The sequence below is a fragment of the Garra rufa genome, chromosome 1, assembly GCF_049309525.1.
Source record: "Garra rufa chromosome 1, GarRuf1.0, whole genome shotgun sequence".
In the NCBI taxonomy this organism is placed as follows: domain Eukaryota; kingdom Metazoa; phylum Chordata; class Actinopteri; order Cypriniformes; family Cyprinidae; genus Garra; species Garra rufa.
Window position 1 is genome coordinate 87327624 of NC_133361.1, and position 22711 is coordinate 87350334.

At 39.8% G+C, this 22711-nt stretch overlaps 1 protein-coding gene across 1 annotated transcript in view; it reads left to right on the plus strand.

Annotated features, from left to right (window-relative positions):
• Positions 1-19144, plus strand: part of LOC141321508 (uncharacterized) — a 41861-nt gene extending 22717 nt beyond the window's left edge. Inside the window, exons 3-4 of the mRNA XM_073833377.1 lie at positions 14447-14991; positions 18975-19144. Coding sequence (XP_073689478.1) covers positions 14447-14991; positions 18975-19144 — 715 coding nt within the window. The remainder of the gene's footprint in view (positions 1-14446; positions 14992-18974) is intronic.
• Positions 19145-22711: the final 3567 nt, after the last annotated feature.

Sequence of the window (22711 nt, forward strand, 5' to 3'; positions counted from 1 at the left end):
GTCAACGATTGTGAAGAAATTTAAGTGACTAATTTGCAGAGCAGTACATCAGACGAACATTTATTATGCATGATGAGACAGATTGTAAAGACGCTGAATTGAAAAGTGGCTTTTCAGTGCCGCCCATGCACAAATATTAAAGCTTAAGCTATGTTTTACCCACGAACAAAAAAAATACGAAAACTCTTACATTTCTCTTCATTAATTGTCAATTTTTCAAACAGAACGAAATCATTATATAGATCAGTGGGCGCGACACGGCAAATCTCCGACAGTAATCTGCTCCCGAGTTCTATGACATGTTCAAAGTTTAAATGATTTGCAATGGTCGCTTTGTCGAACAACGAAAATGATTTGTATTATTGTTTTTCGACTTTATAATTATATGTATAGTTTATTTTGTTAAAGAGTAGGCTAATATGATTTTAGAAAAGGAAGCCACATAATACAAAATATTAACCTGAAAGTTTATTTTTCTATTAAGTAGGCTACTGTACAATTACTTTTCTTACCGTAATGTCCTGGTTTGATTTCCTTTACCCCATGTTCTGGTGCACCAGGATTAACTTTTGTGGCCAGGTGTAGTTTGTCTCGCACTCCATTTCGATTATTTGTCCACACCACCCATAACCAGTGACGATTTTTTTTTCCGTCTTTTCCAAATAGAGCTGAAGATAGCTCGGACCAAGTCTGAAGAGTATGTAGTGCTTCTATTTAAAACACCAAATTTGTGAAACTGGTTAACCACAGCATCAATTCCTCCTGCTTGTGCCCAGACGTCTGATCTACTTAAATTGCTCCCTTTTTTATACCTTCCCATTGTAGGTCAATCCCATCAACTTATTTTTAGCACTTCAGTGTGTCTGCTTTTTACCCCGTCCAACATCTGGGGACAGATTACCTGGATATTTAAAGGCTTCCCCGAATGTGAATCAGCTGTTGCACTGATAAATATGGGGTGTGTTCTATTCAGATTTCATCGTTCCTAAAACACATTCCCTTTGAACACTCATTATCAACTATTAGTACGTTGTAGCTTCTTCATGAGTGTTGAAACGGTACGGTCATTTGTAAGTATGCATTTCAAGTATGCATTTTGTTACACCTTCTCCAATTAAGTCTTTCCCAGATTACGCACTTTGGGCGTTTACTCATCTCTCAGTGAAATGATCTAACAATTAGAAGTGATCTAAGATTGTTGTAAATTATAGTATTATTCGTGTGCATGTAACGTATCAATGATGAATTCAGCACAATGGACAGGACCTGTCCTGCAAGACTGCAAACAAAAATCAATGCACAAAAATTTCGATATTGCACGAGTTTAATGTTAAATGAACATGATAAACAACAGGAAAATATTTTATATCCAGTCCATTAATTTAACACCTGGAGAATATTGTTTGACACCTCATATTGATGATAACTCTTTATTACAATTAAACAACAAAACACACGTTACATCGCGAAAACATGGGCTTCGATGTGTTCTATTGGTTCCAGATGAGACTGTGTTGACTTGTTAAGTAGTCGTGTGACCGTCCTTTCAAAAGCTATTGAACTGGATTGTTTGTCACTAGAATCCCACAGAATACAATGATGGTAAAAGTTAAACATCTAGAGCAAAGAATTGTACATTAAAGACTTGTAGTATGTTCTTTATAGTCAAATAAATATTTAGCAACTTGTCTTGTAGTCGTGTGACCTTCTTTTGAAAAGTTATTGAACTGTATGCTGTGACATTGAAGAACCCCATAGAATACAATGATGATAGAAATGAAACATCTAGAGCAAATAACTGAACTAAATTTTCTTTTAATGAAGAAACCAATACAACACATTATTAAATAGTACAAATTGACCACATTAAGAAAATTATTGCACAATAAAAAGTTGTAGTATGTTTATTAGGGTCAAGTTAAGATTTTCCAATGTGTTCATGAACTTTTATAAGCCTTTTAAAAGCTACTGAACTTAATCATGCGTCATAAAAGGAACCTCAGTAATTAACACAATAGTAGCAAACAAACTTATACTTCAGGCACAAATTGTTTATTAAATATATAAATCAAAAATGTGTCATATATCAACATGCTCTGAAACTGCTTTTCAGCTCAAAAGAGTCTTTAGCAACTTGCCATAAAAGTTTCATGTAATTTGTAGACGGTCCCTCCGGTGGCGATGACGTCACATCACTCCATAGGCTTAAACGTGTTTTTTAGCTTTCTAAAAACATCGACTTCTGCTGAAAAATGGATTGTAGATACTGCTTGTTATAGTCAGCAATACAAATTAATTGTGAGTATCCTTTTTAAATGTATATTAACAAAGCTATTGAACACATAAATCCGAATGTGCGAATATGAAACCAACTTTACCGCAGTCAGTTAAACGTTACATGACAGCCGCATTGGCACATGACATATCCGATTTATATAATATTTATTTCCACATATGAATGAGGTCTGAAACCAATCTCGAAATATCCGAATGCACGTGTGTTTCCCCCGTTTATCATTTGCGTGTTTATTTTAAACTGATTCAGATATAGAGCGCAATGAGAAGCAGCATCTCTATGTATGATGAGCAGATGCGCTTTACTCGCGAAAATAACGTTCTTTAACCCTAGATAAACTATTAAACTGCTTTATTAGATAAAATAATCACTTTACAGTTATTTAAAAGCTGTAACATATACATTGCATCTATTTAAACACTTTGAATGTGGAAAAACACAAACCTTCTAGAGTCAAATCACAACAGAGCGCAGCATTATGATGTCATCGTCAGACCAAAATAAAAGTCATATTAAAATCATAATGCTGCTGTCTAAAATCACTAAAGTGCAGAAAGAAAGGTAACCAGATTTCCAAAATGGAAACCATGGAGATTTCTTACTTGAGTGGTCAAAATATCCCTGAAATATTTGGTATCATCTATAAATGAAAAAAAACAAACAAAAAAAAACCCAGGGATAATAGATTTCTGAATGTTTTCAATTGTTGAGGATTCCATAAAGGTTACTATTTAAATTAATAATTACTATGTTCAATATTATTATTCGTTTTTTTAGTCTGGTTTTAACACAGATCAGCGAAAACCACACGATAAAAACAGTTAACTCTCCACTGTAAATAGCAAGCAACTCAAAACAATATTTTAACATGCTTTACAAAAACCTATTACAAAAATAAAATTAAATATGCAAAGACTAATAAATAAAAGTGCATTTTACAACTGTATTTAATATTTCAATACTTTTTTAGCTTTTCATATATTTTATTATGTTGATGCTTGGAAAAGTCTATTAGGCTACTATCCTTGATCAGGCTTATTATGTAGCAGTTTAGGATTTCATGTGTGAGTATGAGTATGTGGAGCTTTTAATGGCAGCTGGGATGACTTGATTAATTCTCCATGTTGAGCGTTACACTTTCTCCCATTCATGAGTAATAGGAGTGCAACATTTTCCTGTATCTAGAGTCTTAGCTTCTGCTCATTTTCTTCTTCTCACCAATCTGCTTTTAATATGACTCCCTTAATCTCTCTTCTCTCTTACAATTCCTCCATCTCAAGTGCATGAAACTTTCTCTTCTCTGCCTGTTTCTTTACCCCCTTTGCCTGTTTAATATTTTTTTGTCACCTTGTCTCTCTCTTCCTCAACAGGCCTCTTTGGATCTACAGAACATATTAAAATATTAGACAAACATTTAAGTATTGGTGCTTGCCAATGCATCTTACAAAATATTTTTGTGGCCTCATTTGCCCTTTGTAACAGTTACACAGCAGCATTGACTAGTTTATGTGAATTTAATGGCAAGGTATGTAAAAAGAAAGCATAGTGTTAGAAATGTACATTTTAAAACAGAGAAAAATAATATATTTACAATGCTAATAACTTTAGAAATGCATCATCATGTGGGTACGAAATTATATTCTATATACAACATTTATATAATGTGTTTGTGATTTTAGAGAGCAGTGCACCAATGGGCTTTTATTTTGCTCTGATGCTGTGAGGTCATAAAGATGCGCTGCGCTCCTCATCTGTTGTGATTCGCATGAAGAAAGGTTTGTGGTTTCAAAGTTTTTAAATCAATGCACACTGTAACATCAATGAATGTCTCTACATTTACAAGCTATGTAAAATTAAAAAATGCATTATCGTTAAATATAAAATTGTAGTGCTTTATTTAGTGTTACTTAAATAAATGTTAGCCTTTAGTTACAGAGAAGATAAGTTTCAGTTCGCTCTCTATATCATGATTCAATCGTGTGATGATAAGAAGTGATGAGAGAAACTGAGAATTCGAATCATTTGAATCAAATAATTTGTGAAATGATTCAGTGATTCGATTCAGCGGCATGCGGACTACAAACGACAACAACAAACACAAACGAGTGAATCATAAGTAAGGGATAATGTACAGGCAGCCGGTAGTTATCGCAGAAATAAGCCCCGACAGTGTGATCAGGACCCGACGCGAAGCGGAGGGTCTTGTATCACACTGAAGGGGCTTATTTCGCGATAACTACCGGCTGCCTGTACATTATCCCGCTTATTACACGGCTACTTGCCACATAAGGAAAAAAACTGGACATGAATATGAATTTGAAACCTTTTATTGGCATATTTGTTTTAAATTAACATTTTTATCCTTCCGCGAAACGATATAGTACCACGTGACTAACATTCAAACTATGTACGTTAGTAAGACAATTTAAATAGATTAATGTCGAAATTTTCCATTGTTAATTGTGGTTGTCCAGTGTTTGTCACAAGATGGCGCCAAACGGTAATCTTTGTTGGCACGGAGGGATTTTAAACATACAAGTAGTACCGGCTAAGCGTTATTACTTTGGAGCGGTTATTATTTGAAAAGAACGAACCTACAAATGTCTCAACTGACCAATCAGAATCAAGCATTCCAGAGAGCCGTGTAATAACTGAGAATGTTCTCATGTTCTTATGAACAAATAATTAAATACCTAATGTAAATAAAAAATAGCTTACCTAAATTTAACCTTGTGTAATTTGTATATATTTTATATGTATATTAACTCTGACTGTCTTACTGACTACTGAACTAGAAGCTGATTGAGACGCACACAGAGATTTACTTTGCATGTATTTTTCTTTTACTTATTCTCATATTAAACAGGACAAAGTGTTCAAACACACAGAAAAACTCCTGGAGAATCAACTGAGATCCATGTGATACGCTATTATAAAGATGGCATTTATTAAAGAGGAGAGTGAAGACATGAAGATTGAAGAAACATTCAAAATCAAACATGAAGATACTGAGGAACAAACAAAGATGGCGTTTATTAAAGAGGAGAGTGAAGACCTGAGGATTGAAGAAACATTCAAAATCAAACATGAAGATACTGAGGAAAAAACAGGTTGGTTTTTATTCTCATAGCTGGACTCCGTATAGACATGAATATACAGAAATGTTTTGACATTTGACAGAAGTGTTGAGATGACATACTAATGCTGCCTTCAAGTGCAGCTGAGAAATTGTCCATTTGTTATTATGATGTCATGCATTTAAGTATTTAAGTTGTAACAATAATGTGGAATTAGCTGGAAAAAAAAATATATATATATATATATATTATATAATATAGTAATAAAAATAATACTCCTAAATTAATCCACATACAATTGAAAACAGCCTTTGTTTTTTCTCCATCCACATTAGCGTTTTTAGGCATTTTCCAAAAGGTTCTCATCCACAGAAAATATTAAATTTGCCTTGCTGCGCCTCATAAAAGCTAACTGAGACTATACAAATGGAACACATGATACTTTTTCATGCAATTCATCTAGTATGATAATTTCATTTTTTGTAGAACAAGACAATGTAGGACATACAGAAAAACAGTACAAAATAAGAGAAAACACTGTTGTAAATATATAGCAAGCCTGACAATAAAACAAACAAACAAAAAGTAAGACAAAACAAAAGCACAAACATTGAAGTTAAATTCTGATGGAATCATGTGAGATGTAAGATTATAATGTATAAGTTAAACAGTTCTATATCTTGTGTGTGTATATAAAGTAATTTAAAGGTCCCATATTGTCAAAACTGAAATTTCCTGGCTTTTTTCATGATAACTGAGGTCTAGGGGTTATGTAACTACTAGGGGTGGGTGATATCTCGATATTTAAAATATATCAAGATATTTTTTAAACTCGATATGAATTTTGACATAGCCTATCGTATATATCGATATAATGTTTATATTTTCGCGACTTTGATTGTTTGCCTTCACTGTGCTGTACTCGTCTGTGCTCGCCCCCGTCTCCTTTCTTTTGTTCTCCCTCCCCTCGCCTGTCGTTCAACTTGAGCCTCCGCAACCAGCCCGGAGGCTACAGAACTAGTCGCAAAAAAAAGGACAACCGGCTCCATTATATGGAGATACTTTGGTTTTAAGGTGTCGGACGTCTACTGCCGTGAATGCCGAAAGTTTGTCCCAACCAAAGCTTCTAGCACCACGAACCGAGATTTTTACACGATCGTTAAAACGAAATTAAAAGTATAATACCCCTGCTGAAAAAACCAGCATATGCTGGTTAGGTATGTTTTGGTGCTGGGATGCTGGTTTATGCTGGTCTTTTGCTGGTTTATGCTGGTCCCTTGCTGGTTTTTGCTGGTTTATGCTGGTCATGTTGCTGGTTAATGCTGGTCCTTTGCTGGTTTATGCTGGTCCTTGACCAGCAACATGACCAGCATAAACCAGCATAAACCAGCATAAACCAGCTAAAATCAGCATCCCAGCACCAAAACATACCTAACCAGCATATGCTGTTTTTTTCAGCAGGGACGCACGTGTCCGCACATTCAAAAGCAATTTAAATAATCCCCGCGTTTAGAGAGCGACTCCCCAATGCGCGCAAATTAGGCTACATAAAATCCTTGAAAAACTCGGTCTCTATTTGCACTTTGAATATTGAAAGAGTAGTACTTTGATCATGCCAGATTTATGGACCAGCAGAGCAATGGAACCATAAATGAGCAAGCATGACAATCCATTAACCCCTTAACTGTTACTCCCATTTTTGAACATAGACGTGAAAATGAAGAATTGAAACTTAAATCTTTATAATGCATGGGCAAAAACATTTTGTAATACGATTTTGATGTACATTGTCCATGTTAATGCAATGTCTGGCTTTAAAATGGCTTTCAAATGATGAATTTTGACATTTCATGTTTTCATCTGATATATCATTTCTTGCATTATTTCTAAAGTGTAATAGAGAAAAAGGCAACAAGGATGTCTGTGAAAAAGGTCAGAACTCCTGTTATGAAGTAGATTTTTAAGGTGCACTCTACATAATTTGTAACACTACAAAATGTCAGATCTATTTAGGAGGAAAAAAGTTCTCCATAATCGTGAGAGAATTGTGATCTTTATTTTAAGCAAAAATAAAATTGTGATTCTCATTTTATTCAGAATCGTGTAGCTCTAATATATATACAGGTTTTTTTTAAAGAAAATTCGCAGAAGCACTTTGTTCTGAACTGCCTACCTCTGAGTTTCAATAAAAAAGACTTAGGAATTTGGCATATTTGTTTTTGCAGTAGTTTTTGGGGGGTTATTTATCCTGTAAAGATATCGCGATATATATGGTATATCGAGATATAGCAAAATATATCGAGATATATTTTTGCTCCATATCGCCCAGCCCTAGTAACTACCATATAAGTTTCAAAACAGTCAGTACACAGCAAACTGCATACAGCCTGCATAAAGTAGCTGTTCCTTTTCACAAGCTGCTGTGACTTCCGTAAAAATGTGATGCCAATCTACTCAGTCACCGCCTCTAGCACCAACCACCGTCCCACCCTCCTTTTGCCAAACTGCTGAAAACATCGCGTACATTGCTGAGCAACAACAACACAGAAACAAGTCGAGAAAACGCTGTTCAGTCGATAGATGTCGAGACTATATCATTGCACAGGCTTCCTAAAAACAATAATATAAAAGACCAGTGGCACGTCAACTTTAGCCTCTTTCACACAGCCATTCCGCACGGATAAGGTGTCCCATGATTTGTTCCGTAATTGTTTGATTTGGTTCATTTAGTTCACACACATTTTTTTCAGAATCTTTGCGTGCTTCACACACAATCCGTAAAGATCCCGTAAAGACATTTGGCATTTGGATGTGAGATGAAATGCGACACGTACGTTTCACTAAACTCAAACTAACCTGATGAAAAATCTGTGCTTCAGTGCTGATAGTGAGGAGTTCCCCATTAATTATCACTCTGAAACATCCTGTTGAGTATTACCAAGCCACAGCAGGCTACACCATACATGACTGTAGTTACCTGTGGTTGGCCTGTGCGTCACTCAGAAAACAACAGGCCAATCAGAAGAGAGGCTAATGAATATTAATTAGCCAGGCCAAAATCGATCTGTTCTTGACAGAGCTCCTAAAAAAGGAGCTTCAAAAATATATTGAGATGGATTTTGGCACTTAGACTGCAAATATATATTCCTAAGGACATCAACAACTAAAATAAACCCCCAGAAATGTGTACAATATGGGACCTTTAATAAAACCTTTAATAAAAGAAGGAATTATTTTGTGATGAATTTTTCATCTGATGGTTGATTAGGGAATTTGTCCCCTTTCTTTTTTCCTAGCCTCTCTAAATTTGTTGAATTTTATCCCCTAGAAGACATACAAATGGTATATAATAGAATATATAATAGAATATAAAGAATTGAGATCAGTATATAGATTTCCTAGATTTAATTAATTGAAAAACACACAACGTCTAGGTTACGTTGGTAACCCTCGTTCCCAGAAGAAGGGAACGGAGACGTTACATATGGGATCTCGCTTGAGAGACCAATCATCTCTGAACATTGGGGAGTGGTATCTGCGTGCCAAGCCACTCCCCCGTACATACAGGTATATAAGATGGTGGCACGCACACTCATTCAGGTTTTCGTTGAGGAGCCGATCGAGCCGGCGTCAGCGCGACGCCAGGGGCGGGGCAGGGGAATGTTACCTTCGTAACCTAGAAGTTCCCCTTCAGTCGAATCACTTTGATGTTACATATGGGAACAGACCCATGGAACAGGCCACGACCCTGACGCCATGTTACGCACAACCCCACGTGCCGACAAGTCCTTTTCAGAGGTGTCAGCAGGTGGCTATTGTATATGTAACCTTCCCAACACCCTGAGGGTCAATAGAGCTCACCTGAAGTCTTCTTTATGTTAAGACATGGGAGGAAATGGCCTCTACGCGAAGGTTGTAGAACCTGGCGAAGTTATTAGGTGTCGCCCAGCCCGCAGCTCTACAAATATCTGCTAGTGAGGCACCATGAGCCAACGCATAGGATGAGGCAACACTCCGTGTGGAGTGGGCACGAACACCTAAGGGGCATGGCTTTCCCTGGTACAAATATGACAGGGAGATGGCATCAGGGCTCGCAAAATTTTGAAATCCCTGGTAGCCCTTCGGGCAGGCACTCTTCAGTTTTTGGGAGCCCGAAATAAATGTAGGTAGCCTGAATAAAATAAAGAGATTTTTTAATTTGTAGAATATTGTAAAGGAAACAAAACACTAATCAAAAACATTTTCAAAACAAATTAGAACAACGGTATTAAACAGTCAAATTACAACCATCAAATCAAATATTTGGTTCTAACTGAACAGAAATTTCTATGAAATTGTAAGAACAATGTATAACATGAATCAGTCAGATTCTGAATATGAAATTTCAACTGAGGTCACGGATGAGACAATGCCACTCGACGTTGAGGGCATAGCATCTCCTTCTTCACCTTTCTCCTCCTGTGCATCGGTTTCCACTTCTCTGCTCTTAGTTCTTGTCGGGGTTTAATGTTCCAGGTGTCTTCAGCCTTTTCCAGAAAACATCCAGAACCGAAATGCCTCATCAGGGCAAAAAGATTCAACCGATTCTCCATTTATGGAGAGTTGCATGCAGTCATTCAGTGTTTCGGGCTGTAGAGAAGTACGATGTGTTGTCTTTACTTGGTTCATGCAGGAAAATCCTCTCTCACAGATGGCTGTCGATGGACTAAGTGTCAGCATTAATTTCACCAGCAGCAAGATATGCGAGAGTTGTTCTGGATTCTCAGAGAGGAGATCCCTGTACAAGCAATCTAGCTTGCTGCCCCGGTGTTCTGCAAGCCACATTTTTAGATCCATCCATTCTTGTGGAATTTTCTTCTTCTCTTCCTCATCTAGCAAACTGGCAAAATGTGTGACAAGATAATTCACCTCTTCATCTCCATAATTTGCCAGCTCTTCTCTGAGGCAGGGAAGAGTGGAAGGGTCAAAAACCTTAAAACAAGAGAAAGGCTTTTCACACAGATTTTTAAATCTGCTGTCCATGTACTTGACTGTGTTGTCAATAATCTTCTGAATCTCTGCACCAAGGGTGTCTTTGTCTGTGCCCTCACCTCTTCTAGCAGGTCGCTGGCTTTTTGTGAGCTGAGTTCCACAGTAACAAATGCTTCCATCCTCGTTCACTGTGAACTTTGTGTCCAGAGTTTTCTGTTATTCTCCTGGTTTTGTTTTCAGGCCAACTAATCGTGATGTGGTGCTCTCAACTAACTGATTTGTTCGCGTGATGTTCAAGTTGTCATGCTGAAAATCAGTACTGCACTTGGATAAGATGGTACTGTAGTCCAACATGAAATGCAGGAAGCGAACAAATTTCTGACTCTTCATCTCCTGCACCACCCCCTTTGCTTTGGCTGCATCCTCTGACTTTATATCACTTACTTCTGCCATGTTCTCCATATGAACAACAATGGGAGTGTAATTTTTTTCCACAGCCTTTAGACATCTCAGCCGGCTTGGAAGCCATAGTGTGCTCTTCAGGCCACTGAAATGTGCCATTTTCTCATTTAACAGTTCACTTATTTCTGTCAGTTCTCTTCGCTTCTTTGGGGAATAGTAGTACATCTTAAAGATGGTTTTCAGTGTATCTTCAAATTTCACCAGGTACTCACAGCCTTTCACACTATCCAGCATGGCTAGCTCCAATTTGTGAGCCACACAGTGGATTGTTATGATGTGGGGTATTCTTTGTTTCAGTCTCTTAGCTACTCCTCTGTTTTCACACCCATCATCACTGCAGCACCATCAAAATTCGCACACACTACTTACTTTTTCCATGTGTCTTCTCTGATACTCATGGTATTCACTGCCTCACCATTATCTCTCACATACCTGACATGAACCAACTCATGTTCTATTATACCAGTGTCTGTACTGCCATCTGCAAGAATAGATAAGAACCTGCTTTCTTGAATTTCCTTTTCGATCTGGTCTCTTGAAGTTTGTGCTATTGCTCCAATAAACTCTCTGCAAGCATGGTCATTGAGGTAAGTGGAACCAAGGTCTAGGCCATTTGCTTTTTGAAGTTTGCAAAGACTGCTAAATTTTGCCAATGGCAATTCACTTTTTGCAATGTAGTATGCTGTTCTGAAAAGTTTTTTCAGGACTTCCTGTTGTGTTTGGTTTATTTTTAGTATGTTTTTTGCAATTGGTGTTTGTTCTGGGAAAGATGCTGCAGACTGAGCACCAATGCATTTCTTATGATGCAGGGATTTCTCATGGGTTCTGATGGGGTCTTTCCTAAAATTACTGGTCCCAGTAACAAACGCACTTGTCGAGTCAGAAATCGAGGGAAACTCGCGACACACCCGGCAGAACATTAAGTTATTTAGCTTATCATGTTTCAGCCACAGAAAATCTTTTGTCCATGAAACCAAAAAGCTGCGCTTTCTTTTTGCCTCCTAGTCTGATTTTTCTGAACTTTTCCGTTTTGTGGCAGTCTGCGTTTCTTTGGCTGTCCCTTCTTCACCCTAATCTGCCGAGGTCTCAGGATGCTGCAGCAGTCTCACATGAAACGAGCTCAGCGGCAGTGCGGCTGAAGCTGTCATGTTCCCCAGGAGTCTCTATAATTTGAGAGGGACCGAGTAGTACAGCACCGTCTGTGCGCTCTTGGTAGTAAGGCGGGCTGTCTTGTTGACAGGGTCCGGCTCCGACCCGAAGAACGAGCTCCTCTGCACCTTTTCTAGGGAGAGTGTGCTCTTGCCTCGGTTGCCCTGAAGGACCAGATGGCAGGGATGCTAAAGCATCAGTTCCCTCTGTTGCGCACAACGGAACTCGCTAGTGAGCTACAAGGAGTCAGACGCCGAGATGGTTGGATTTGCGAATGCCTGTCTGCCGAAGAGGGGACAGGGGGAGGGACTGGCCAAATGGAAGCACCTAGCACTGGGACGCTCGGCCCCCGAAAACAGGCCGCAGAAGGGGTCTGTGCCAGGGAACAGTTGAGTCGTGAAAGCGGGTGCCCTTCAGGCCGATAGCTGCAACCCAGCCCAACCCAAGCATAGTCGTATGCACTTTGTGGCGAGCCTCCTGACCGGCAGCCTGGGAAGGGACCAGATCAGAGCTCCATCCAGGATGGGTGTTAACCCACCACTCTTTCTGGGCACGTTGAAGTAAGGACTGTAAGACCCTAACTTCATCTCGGCTGGAGGGGCAGGCTGGACCGCGTCCTTCGCCAGTAGGACTGCGACCTCCGCAGGCAGGACACCTCTGTGCCTGGGCGGACACCTGGTAAGCTGAATCGCAAAGCCGAGCCGTACCGTCCGTATCAACCACTGTAGGGGTATCAAGGGAACGTTGACCGATGTGACTGTGGTGGGGCAGCCTGGGGGAACACAGAAGGAGACTGAACCCAGAAAGATGAACGTCCTGGAGAAGAGTCTTAACTGCACATAGCAGTGCTTACCTTCTTCCCTGGTTCCTGCCCTGGCGATACAAGGCTCCGAGTCCGGTTCCGAGGAGTGTAAGTAAGAAGGGAACTCGGGGCCGAAGCCCCAGAGGTGAGGAAATTAGCTCTTTTTGTGAAAAAGTGGGTACCGTCGGCCCGAAGGTTGACGGCAGCATTGAAATGCACAGTGGTTCCCGGCCCTCTACTGGGAGCGGGGACGTAGATGTCATCGTCCCCTAAACAATCTCCATCACCTCTAGGTTGCCCGGGTCAAGGACGTTTCGCAGCTTTCTTGCGGGTGTTTCTGGCCGGTCCCTGCGAGAAGGCTGGGCCACCGGTGGCGGGATGGAAGTTTTGCGGCAGGGCAAGATGTGTTTTATGGCCTTTTTTTACGTCTGCTTCTGGACTGCCGAGAACTGCTGGGCAAAGTCCTTGACAGTGTCGCCAAATAGGCCGCTCTGGGAGATGGGAGCGTCGAGAAAGCGTGCCTTGTCGACGTCTGCCATCTGTGCCAAAGTCAGCCATAGATGACACTCCTGGACCACAGCCGTGGACATTACGCACGGAGTTCCTGCATCACTCCTTGGTCAGGACCACCCTCGTGCAGTTGTTTTAACGCTTGGGCTTGGTAAACCTGCAGGGTTGCCATAGTGTGCAAGGCTGAGGCAGCTTGGCCTGCAGCATGGTAAACGCGGCCCGCAATGAATGCACGAACCATCCGTAAACGCTGCCTCAGCATGATCACGGCCCAGACATGTGAGGCAGCGTTCATGTCCGTCCAGCTAGGTGAGGAAACTGCCGCACCCGGAAGCGCATGGCTGAAAAGCCATTCTGAAAAAAACATCTTACGGCCGAAATTGCTCTTTTAGTCCCGGTCTGCCCAGGGAGGAAACCGCGGCACACTGTGCACTCAATGGGGCTTCCTCGCTGGAGTGCAGGAGGCTTTTTGAGGCCATGAAAACGGCCGCCCGCAGGATCCTGCTGGCTGCTGCCGCGAAATCACTCTTTTAGATCTTTGCTCTTTTTCGATCAGCAGCACACCAGCAGGGAAAGAGCAGCAGGAACTTTAGTCGTCTACTGTTTGAAAGTTTGTAAGACTCAAGCATAGAGGCTTCGAAAGCGAAAGTCTGAATAAGTGTCCGTGCCGCCATCTTATATACCTGTATGTACGGGGGAGTGGCTTGGCATGCAGATACCACTCGCCAATGTTCATTGGCCTTTTAAATAAGGCTCAGAGATGATTGGTCTCTTAAGCGAGATCTCATATGTAACGTCGAAGTGATTCGACTTAAGGGGAACTTAATCTCTGGCAGCCAGGATCAGGTATGGACACCTTTGTATAGGATCTAGCATGTCTGCATTACATATCTACTTGTTTTGATGTTAATTGCTTTGTGCCATTAAACTGGGTTAACTTTTATCTTTTTGTTTTTCCACCTTAGACCTTACAGCGCTGAAAGAGGAAAGGGAAGTACTGAATGAAACTGAAGAGAAATATCAGTATGAGAATCTTTATGATTTCATATCTGGAGAAAAACCTTTTTGTGAGTCTGAAAAGACGTCTAAACAAAAAAGTGCTCAAAAGACAGAAACTATGAGTAGTTTCATTTGTTGTCAGTGTGGAAAGAGTTTCAAACAACAAAGATACCTTAAAAGGCACAAGAGAATTCACACTGGAGAGAAGCCTTACACATGTAAACAGTGTGGGAAAAGTTTCACTCGTAAAGGATGCATTAACAGACACATGAGGTTTCACACTGGAGAGAAGCCTTACACATGCAACCAGTGTGGAAAGAGTTTCAAACAACAAGGACACATTAAAATGCACATGAGAGTTCACAGTGGAGAGAAGCCATACACATGCAAACAGTGTGGAAAAAGTTTCACTCGTAAAGGCTACCTTAACATCCACATGAGAATTCACTCTGAAGAGAAACCTTACACATGCACCCAGTGTGGAAAGAGTTTCACTCGTAAAGGATGCCTTAACATTCACATGAGAGTTCACACTGGAGAGAAACCTTACACATGCAAACAGTGTGGAAAGAGTTTCAGTCAACGAGGACAACTTGACAGTCACATGAAAATTCACAATACAGAAAAGCCTTACAGATCCCCTCAGTCTGGAAAGAGTGAAAGTGGAAACCTTAAAGTTCACCAGAGAATTCACATTACAGCGAGTCTTTTTACCTGCCAACAATGTGGAAAGAGATTCACTCATAAAAGATACCTTAACATTCACATGAGAGTTCACACTGGAGAGAAGCCTTACACATGCAAACAGTGTGGAAAGAGTTTCAATCAAAAAGGAAGCCTTGACAGACACATGAAGATACACAATAAAGAGAAGCCTAACAGATCCCTTTAGCATGGACAGTGTTTCAAACGAAATGTCTAGAACGGACAGTTCCGGTCCTTGATTTTGATAGGCCACAATCAAAGCTGTTGTAAATTACTCTACAAATATTTTACTCTACATCACATATGGAGCATTATGGAGTACCTTCATAACGCTCCATAAACACCACATATGGAGTTTAGAAACAGCACCCGGTGATCGATCCTGTGGATTACTTCTTTTGTTGTTGGCTGTTTTTTCCCCCTTGGACTGAGTCTTTTTGTGGAGTATACTTTTTTGTTTTGGGAAACTTACCTTGAAACAGCCAGCGCTTTTTGGTTTTGCGCTCATGGAAGATAAAAGACTACCGGTGAGACCAATCTGAACTATTGTATATACTGTACAGTTGGGACGCTGAGAGACTACACACACATACACACACTTTGATTTGGAAAAGGTGGCTGTCTGTGGGTTTACTATGTTCATAAGCATAATTTTTTTTTTTTTTTTTCAAATAGTGTGAATTCTGCGCTCTGTGAGGAATTGTTACAACTAAAACTCACCTGGTGAGTTTTTAACCATAAATGATTGTCTTATCTATCTCTGTGTGTGCTCTGTGTAGAGATTAAAAAGTATATATTTGTAAATTTGTAAGTTTTTAGAAAATAACTCTGCTGGGATTGTTTAGAGCCCTTTAAAACTGCATTCAAACTGCATTTTGGAAGTTCAAACTCAGGGGACCATATAAGTCCATTATATGGAGAGAAATCCTGAAATAATTCTTCATGCTGAAATAACAGCTTCATGGTGACCACAGGAACATTAGCTGCCTCACCCCCTCTGTTAAAAGGAGACACATTTGATGAATCTCCAGAAGTTTTTTCCTGGCTTGGGTTCAATGAAGAACTGGTACTAAGACATTTTGCTTCACATGGCAGGATTTATGCAGCTTGGTTGTGGGGTGCAGCAAGCTATTGGTATCCGTGGCAGACTGATGTACCATGTCTGCATAGTCTTAATTCACAAGCTGTCGCGATGTCGTAACCGTCTAGTTGCAAATTGTAATTCAAGAGATTCCGTGCAGTTTTTTGTCTAATAAGTAATATCTGTCTTATCTGAATTTAATTGAAGAAAATGAATGGTCATCCAATCTTTTACATTTTTAACACTATTAGCTTTGATAAATTAAGATGTTTTATCTGGTTTTGTTGAGATATATACAGTGCCCTCCACTAAAATTGGCACCCTTAATAAATATGAGTAAACGTGACCGTGAAAATAAAACATGCATCATTTATCCTTTAGATCTTTGATTTGAAAAAAATCACAAAATGTAACCTTTCATTGAAGTAAGATGATGTAAATTGGGTGTAAAATTGTCCAGTCATGAGTTTCTGTTCTACATGATTATAAATATGAGGAACACAAAAGCCAAATTCTCTTAATCATCCATCACAAGATGTAAAACCAAAGAAAGTTCTGATGTACAGAACAAGTTTGTTGAGCTTACAAAATAGAAGGTGGCTGTAAGAAAAGAGCTAAAGCATTGAAAATCCACATTCCCACCATCAGGGCAATAATTAAGAAGTTCCAATCAACTTAAAGGTTGTATCAGTGATTTCAAGCCTGAAACATAAAGTGTCAAATTCAGCTGACCTTTCTTCATGATACGCTTGCTGCCTGCCCCATAAATTGGCTGTAAAAAAAAACGCGTCTCTATGGTCAGCCTAAGGTCCGAGAATATGCCAAAAAAACAATCGGTGCTACCAACAATTCCACAGAAAAACAAACAGTGTTCCAACCAATCACTATCAGGGGGTTGGTGTTGTGGACATTCGCTCTGCCTCCCTCACATCCCTGCACCAGTACCAAAGTCCACAACACCAACCCCCTGACGGTGATTGGTTGGATAACTGTTTGTTTTTCTATGGAATCGTTGGTAGCACTGATTGTTTTTTTTGGCATATCTTGGACCTTAGGCTAACCACAGAGATGCTTTTTTTTTTTACAGCCAATTTATGGGACAGGCAGCGAGCGTAGGAGAGTATGAGTGGCCAAAGACTCTCCAACGATCACAGTTGGAGAATTGCAGAGAATTGTTGAGTCTTTGGGTCAGAAAGCCTAAAATAAAATGATCAAACAGCCCCTACATCACCACATGTTGTTCCAGAGGGTTTCAAGAAAAAAAACCACCTGGCTCATAAAAAACAAACTCCACCATATTCACTTTTCAGACATGATTGGAACTTCATACAGGACTGGCTTCTATGGTCAGATGAAACTAAAAATTTGCTTTTTGGCAGCTAACCCTCCAGATGGTCTTGGTGCAGACGGGTATAAAAAAGTACCCCACGCCCAAGGATAAAAACACTGCTAAGTCTTTAATGTTGTGGACCTAATTTTCTGCCGGAAGGTCTTGGACATCTTGTTTAGATACACGGCTTAATGGATTCCATCAAATACCAGCAGAAAAAACCTGACTGTCTCTTTTGGAAATCTTATAATGGGCCATGGTTGAATCTTCCAGCAGGACGATGATCCAAAACAAACATCAAAATCAACACAAAAATGTGTCACTGAGCACAAAATGAAGCTTCTACGATGGCCGTTCCAGTTCCCTGACCTGAACCCTGTATAGAAACTGAAGAGAAGAAGCACCGGAGAGATTCTGGAGAATCTAGAGAGATTCTGTTTGAACGAATGGCCTCTGATCTCTTGTCAGGTGTTCTCCAAACTCATTAGACATTGTTGGAGAAAACTCAGAACTGCATTTTGGGAAAAGGACCCAGGTGTCTGAGATTGTTGGTGTTCCTGTTAAGTTGCTGATTTGCATTAACGTTATATGTTTTCTGTAAAGCGGAAATTGCTTGCTAACTTTAGTGCCAGAGCACACAAAACAGTGTTGCTGCTGTAAAATATTTGTGACATATGGACACATATTGGATTAAACAAAAAATAGGTCTTGTAGAGAGCTGCGGTGAAAATGTTGACATCTGATGGAGACGAGAGGGGTATGTCTCACAAGGTCTCACAAGCAGTCATTTCTGCCAAGGATACTTCTACAAGGATAAACAGAAGTGTTCTATACCTGGGGTCCATTCTTCGTACCTCGCTTACTATGTCCAAGATCAAATCATCACGCTAACTATGAGCTTGCTATTCCGGTTCTCTGAACGCACCTGTTGTTGATGATGAGTATAGCTGGATGAAGTAATTTGAGATCACTGGGTGGCTTAAAAGGGGCTACGTATCGATAGTAGAAACATTGATCAGAAACTCTTTGATTGGTGGCGAGAATGTCAAAGTATTTTTCGGCAGCAAATCAAGAACTCTTGATTGAGGAATTTCAAGAGTTTAATTAAAATGCAAGGGAACACTGCAAAGGTTTCAAGCGAGGAGAGAGGGCTGGCAGAAAAATAGTTGCTGACAAATTAAACTGGTAAGTAATTGTATATTATATTATATTATATTATATTATATTATATCCTCTTTAACATTAGAGCCACAACAGGACCCACTAGAACAGGGCTGCTCAACCCTGTTCCTGGATATCTACCGACTTGCAGATTTTTGTTCCAGCCCTGCTCCAACACAGCTGTCTGTAATTATCAAGTTCTGCTTAAGAGATTAATTAGCTGGTTGAGGTGTGTTTGATTAGGGTTGAAGCTGAACTTTGTAGGATAGTAGATCTCCAGGAACAGGGTTGGGCACCCCTGCAATAGAACATGGGAACAAGTAAAAGTGAAATATAAGAATATTTTACAGAATGGTAATATTTATCACTTATATTGCTTTTAGTCTCTTGAAAAGAGACTCTGAAATAATCTGTTTGTTTGTTTATAACAGCAACCAAGAAAAGGGCAGAGCAAAAAAAGACAGGTAGTGGTCCTGCACCCCCTCGTCACACCCCAGCAGAGGAGCTGGCCCTAGGGTTGAATGCCACCAGACCCATTGTTGAGGGCATCCCTGGGGGCAGGTCTCAGCTCTTCCTTAGACCAGCAGCCGGGGTGCAGTAGCAGCAGAACCTTCATAACTGGTAAATGAGCTCATAATTGTATTTGTACAATGTAAAATATTTGGTTGTTTTTTTGTGTGTGTGTGTGTGTGTGTGTGTGTGTGTGTGTGTGTGTGTGTGTGTGTGTGTGTGTGTAGTTTTACATAACACTCCATCACTTTTACCTGTTCCCATGCAAGGGGTAACTGAAGCATGCACAGTATGTTGGGATTTTACACACACACACACACACACACACACACACACACACACACACACACACACACACACACACACACACACACACACAAGCTAAATATGTTCATTTTAAAATGTAAATGCCATTTATCGTTCTGATCCAGACAATGGAAACAGTGACAGGAAAACCAAATAAAGACAAACAAGGACAAGGAGCACATTGTAAAAAAAAAAAAAACACACACATACAAGGACAGTCCATAGGTGTGACAATCCTTACTTCAAAAGACACAATTATATTGGTTGAAATGAAATTATTGCTTAGGAAATTTAGCAGAAATGATCAGTTGTAAATTAATCTCTTTTGCTTTAGGTGTGTGTGAATACAAATGTAAAATGACACTGTCATATTTTATCTGTGGTGCACTTGATACTTCTGCCTGATTTCTTTATTTTTTGTCATTGTTAATGCTAATGAACACCTGAGTTGTGTGTGAATGTGTCTTTCCCTGATCTCTGTGATCATGAGTGCTATAGTTAGAGTTTAGTATAGAACTGATCACATCCCTTGAATACTGTGTTTAAGCTTGTGATCTGAGAGCTTTGTCTTCATCTGTAAGAACAGCCTCCTGAAATCTGAATAAAACTCCAGTGATTGAGTGTTTTAGTCAGTCTGGATGACCACAGCGACACACAGGACCAGCTCAAACAAGAGTCTCCAGGGGTGTATTCCAGAAAGCAGGTTATGTGACATACCCGGGTAAGTTTAAGGGTAAGTTAGTGGGTAACCTCAACTTTCGGTTCCAAAAACGGAGGTAACTTTCTGAGTATGTATGTAACCATAGCAACGTACTCTCTGAAGATAACCTGCTCGGTAGCAGGTTATGTTCCAGGATCAGTTTGTTTCAGAAGGTTACTCAGCATGGCGTGCCCTTTTGATGACGATCCTGTGGACGTGGAGGCACAAATTATACGAGTTTTTTTTCGCCGGGAGAGAGTTATAAGACCGCGTATTGATGTCTTTTCGTTTCCTAATGATTATTTGAAAGAGCGTTATCGGTTTTCAAAAGAATCGTTAATTTATTTAACACATCTCTTGAAACCGCATATTGCAAATGTCACAAACCGCGGGTCTGCGCTTAGCACAGAAAACATTCTGTGCATAGCACTTCGGTTTTTTGCGTCAGGGCATTTTTTGTACAATGTGGGCGATGCAGAGCATGTGGGTAAGGCAACTGTGTGTAGAGCGGTTCGTACAGTATGTCTGGCACTTAAACGCTTCTTACACACGTTTGTACAGTTCCCTGGCCATTAACCTCTGCGTGTTATTAAAAAGGAATTCCACAGAGTGGCAGGTTTGTCCTTTAGATATGCGTCATAGATTTTATACAATGTAGTCATACTATGTATATCTATTCATCCTGAACACACAATTGATACTTCCATTTATGACTTTGTATTTCAGGGTTTCCAAATGTAATTGGGTGTATCGATGGCACCCATATTCCTATTAAAGCTACTTCAATAAATGAGGGAGACTATGTTAATAGGAAATCTATTCATAGTATCAATGTGCAGGTAACAACTTAATTTTGTGTCCTTAATTTTTGGCCTTGTTAAAATCCTTAAAGTAATTACTTTTTTCCCACTAACTATAGGTAATCTGTGATGCAACTCACATCATTACTAATGTTGAGGCAAAATGGCCAGGATCTGTGCATGATGCTAGAATTTTCCGCGAGTCACCATTATGCCACACATTTCAGCAGGGTATGTTTTGCTTTATACAAGGTTTTTTTTTCTTTTTACTATATTTGTATTGTACACGGGAATCATTACAGGACAGTACAATGGTTACTTGCTGGGGGACAGAGGATACCCTTGTCTGCCCTATTTAATGACACCCTACCCTGAACCTGATCCTGGACCACAGACACGCTTTAACCTGTCTCACAGCCGAACACGGGCCAAGGTGGAGATGACCATAGGGATCCTCAAGTCTAGGTTTCAGTGTCTGCGTGGGCTCCGGGTCAGTCCAGAGAGGGCATGCGACCTCATAGTGGCTTGTGTTGTGCTTCACAACATTGCCACTATAAGAGGAGAGAGCCACCCTCCTTGTATTGAAGAAGATGGCCCAGAGGAACCCCTACAGATTTTTGCACACAACAGAGATGGAAGACTTTTGAGAGACAGGATTTGTCAAAATTACTTTTATTAAATTCTTTGCACTGGTCTGTTGTGAGGTTCATTTCTTTATTTCCTGAAAAACAAAGAAAGTAAAATGTAAAATGAAAGTATTTTTTATTACATTGCTTTATAAACACTTGTAACATGCAACAGAATAATATTCACACAAGTTCTCACCTTAAGGCGATGCTCCAGTAATTCAATTTCTAGTGTTGCCTTTTTAATGGATAGCTGTTTCTCTTCCATTTGAAGCTGTATAAGGTCCATCTCCATGTCACTTTTTCTTATTTGTTTTTGAAGATGGACCTTATACAGCTCCTTTGCTGGCAACTGGGAATGCAACTCTGTCAGACAATAAAATTAAAATATGGACAACTGCACATAAATTCTTACACTGCTTAGATTGTGCATTGAGGTTGAAGGAACTTCATCTGTGGGCAAATCTCCAGGTATGTACTGGGAATGGACAATGACAGTTTCTTATCGTAATGTAAAAAGGGGGCATGCATTATAATGGTATGCATCATACCTCAGTGGATCTACCAGCATTGTCCACTTCTGTCACAGCAGATGTTGTCTCTTCATCGACATTTTCATCATCTTCATCCTTTAGTGGAAATATGCAAGTTTACATTATCTGGCAAAAAAAAATAAAAAATATCTAAAAGTACTAGAGGTGCCTGACAACAAAACACTTACAACTGTGACAGACTGTGTTCTTTCTGTAGGGTCCAACAATACAATCCCTCTTTCAGTATCCATAAGAAAATACAACGCATAAAATTCTCAATATCATCAAAGAAAAAACAAAAATGCAGGGAAAAAAAAACATGTCAAAGTAATACAAGATCACAGTAGCCTATCATATGCAGTTAAATAAAATAAGCCTGCATAAAAGGATTAAGCATGTTCAAAAAGCCTTTCAGTGACAGAGATAGTAATTTATTAAGTCATATAATGAAAACAAATCATAGTGGTAGACTTACATTTCACAATGTTACTTGTGGTGCATGGCGTGTGTGTTGAAGTGCCCCCTGGAATGCCAGCAACCACAGGTCGCCCTTTATTAAGGGACAGTGCCAGCTCCTCAGATGGAGTGAGGGGAGGTGGTGGTGGGCCCCCGCCAGTTAGACGGGCTTCAGCCTTCTTTCTATTAGCTACATGACAGAAAGAATATACTAAACCGTATTTAATAAATAGTTCA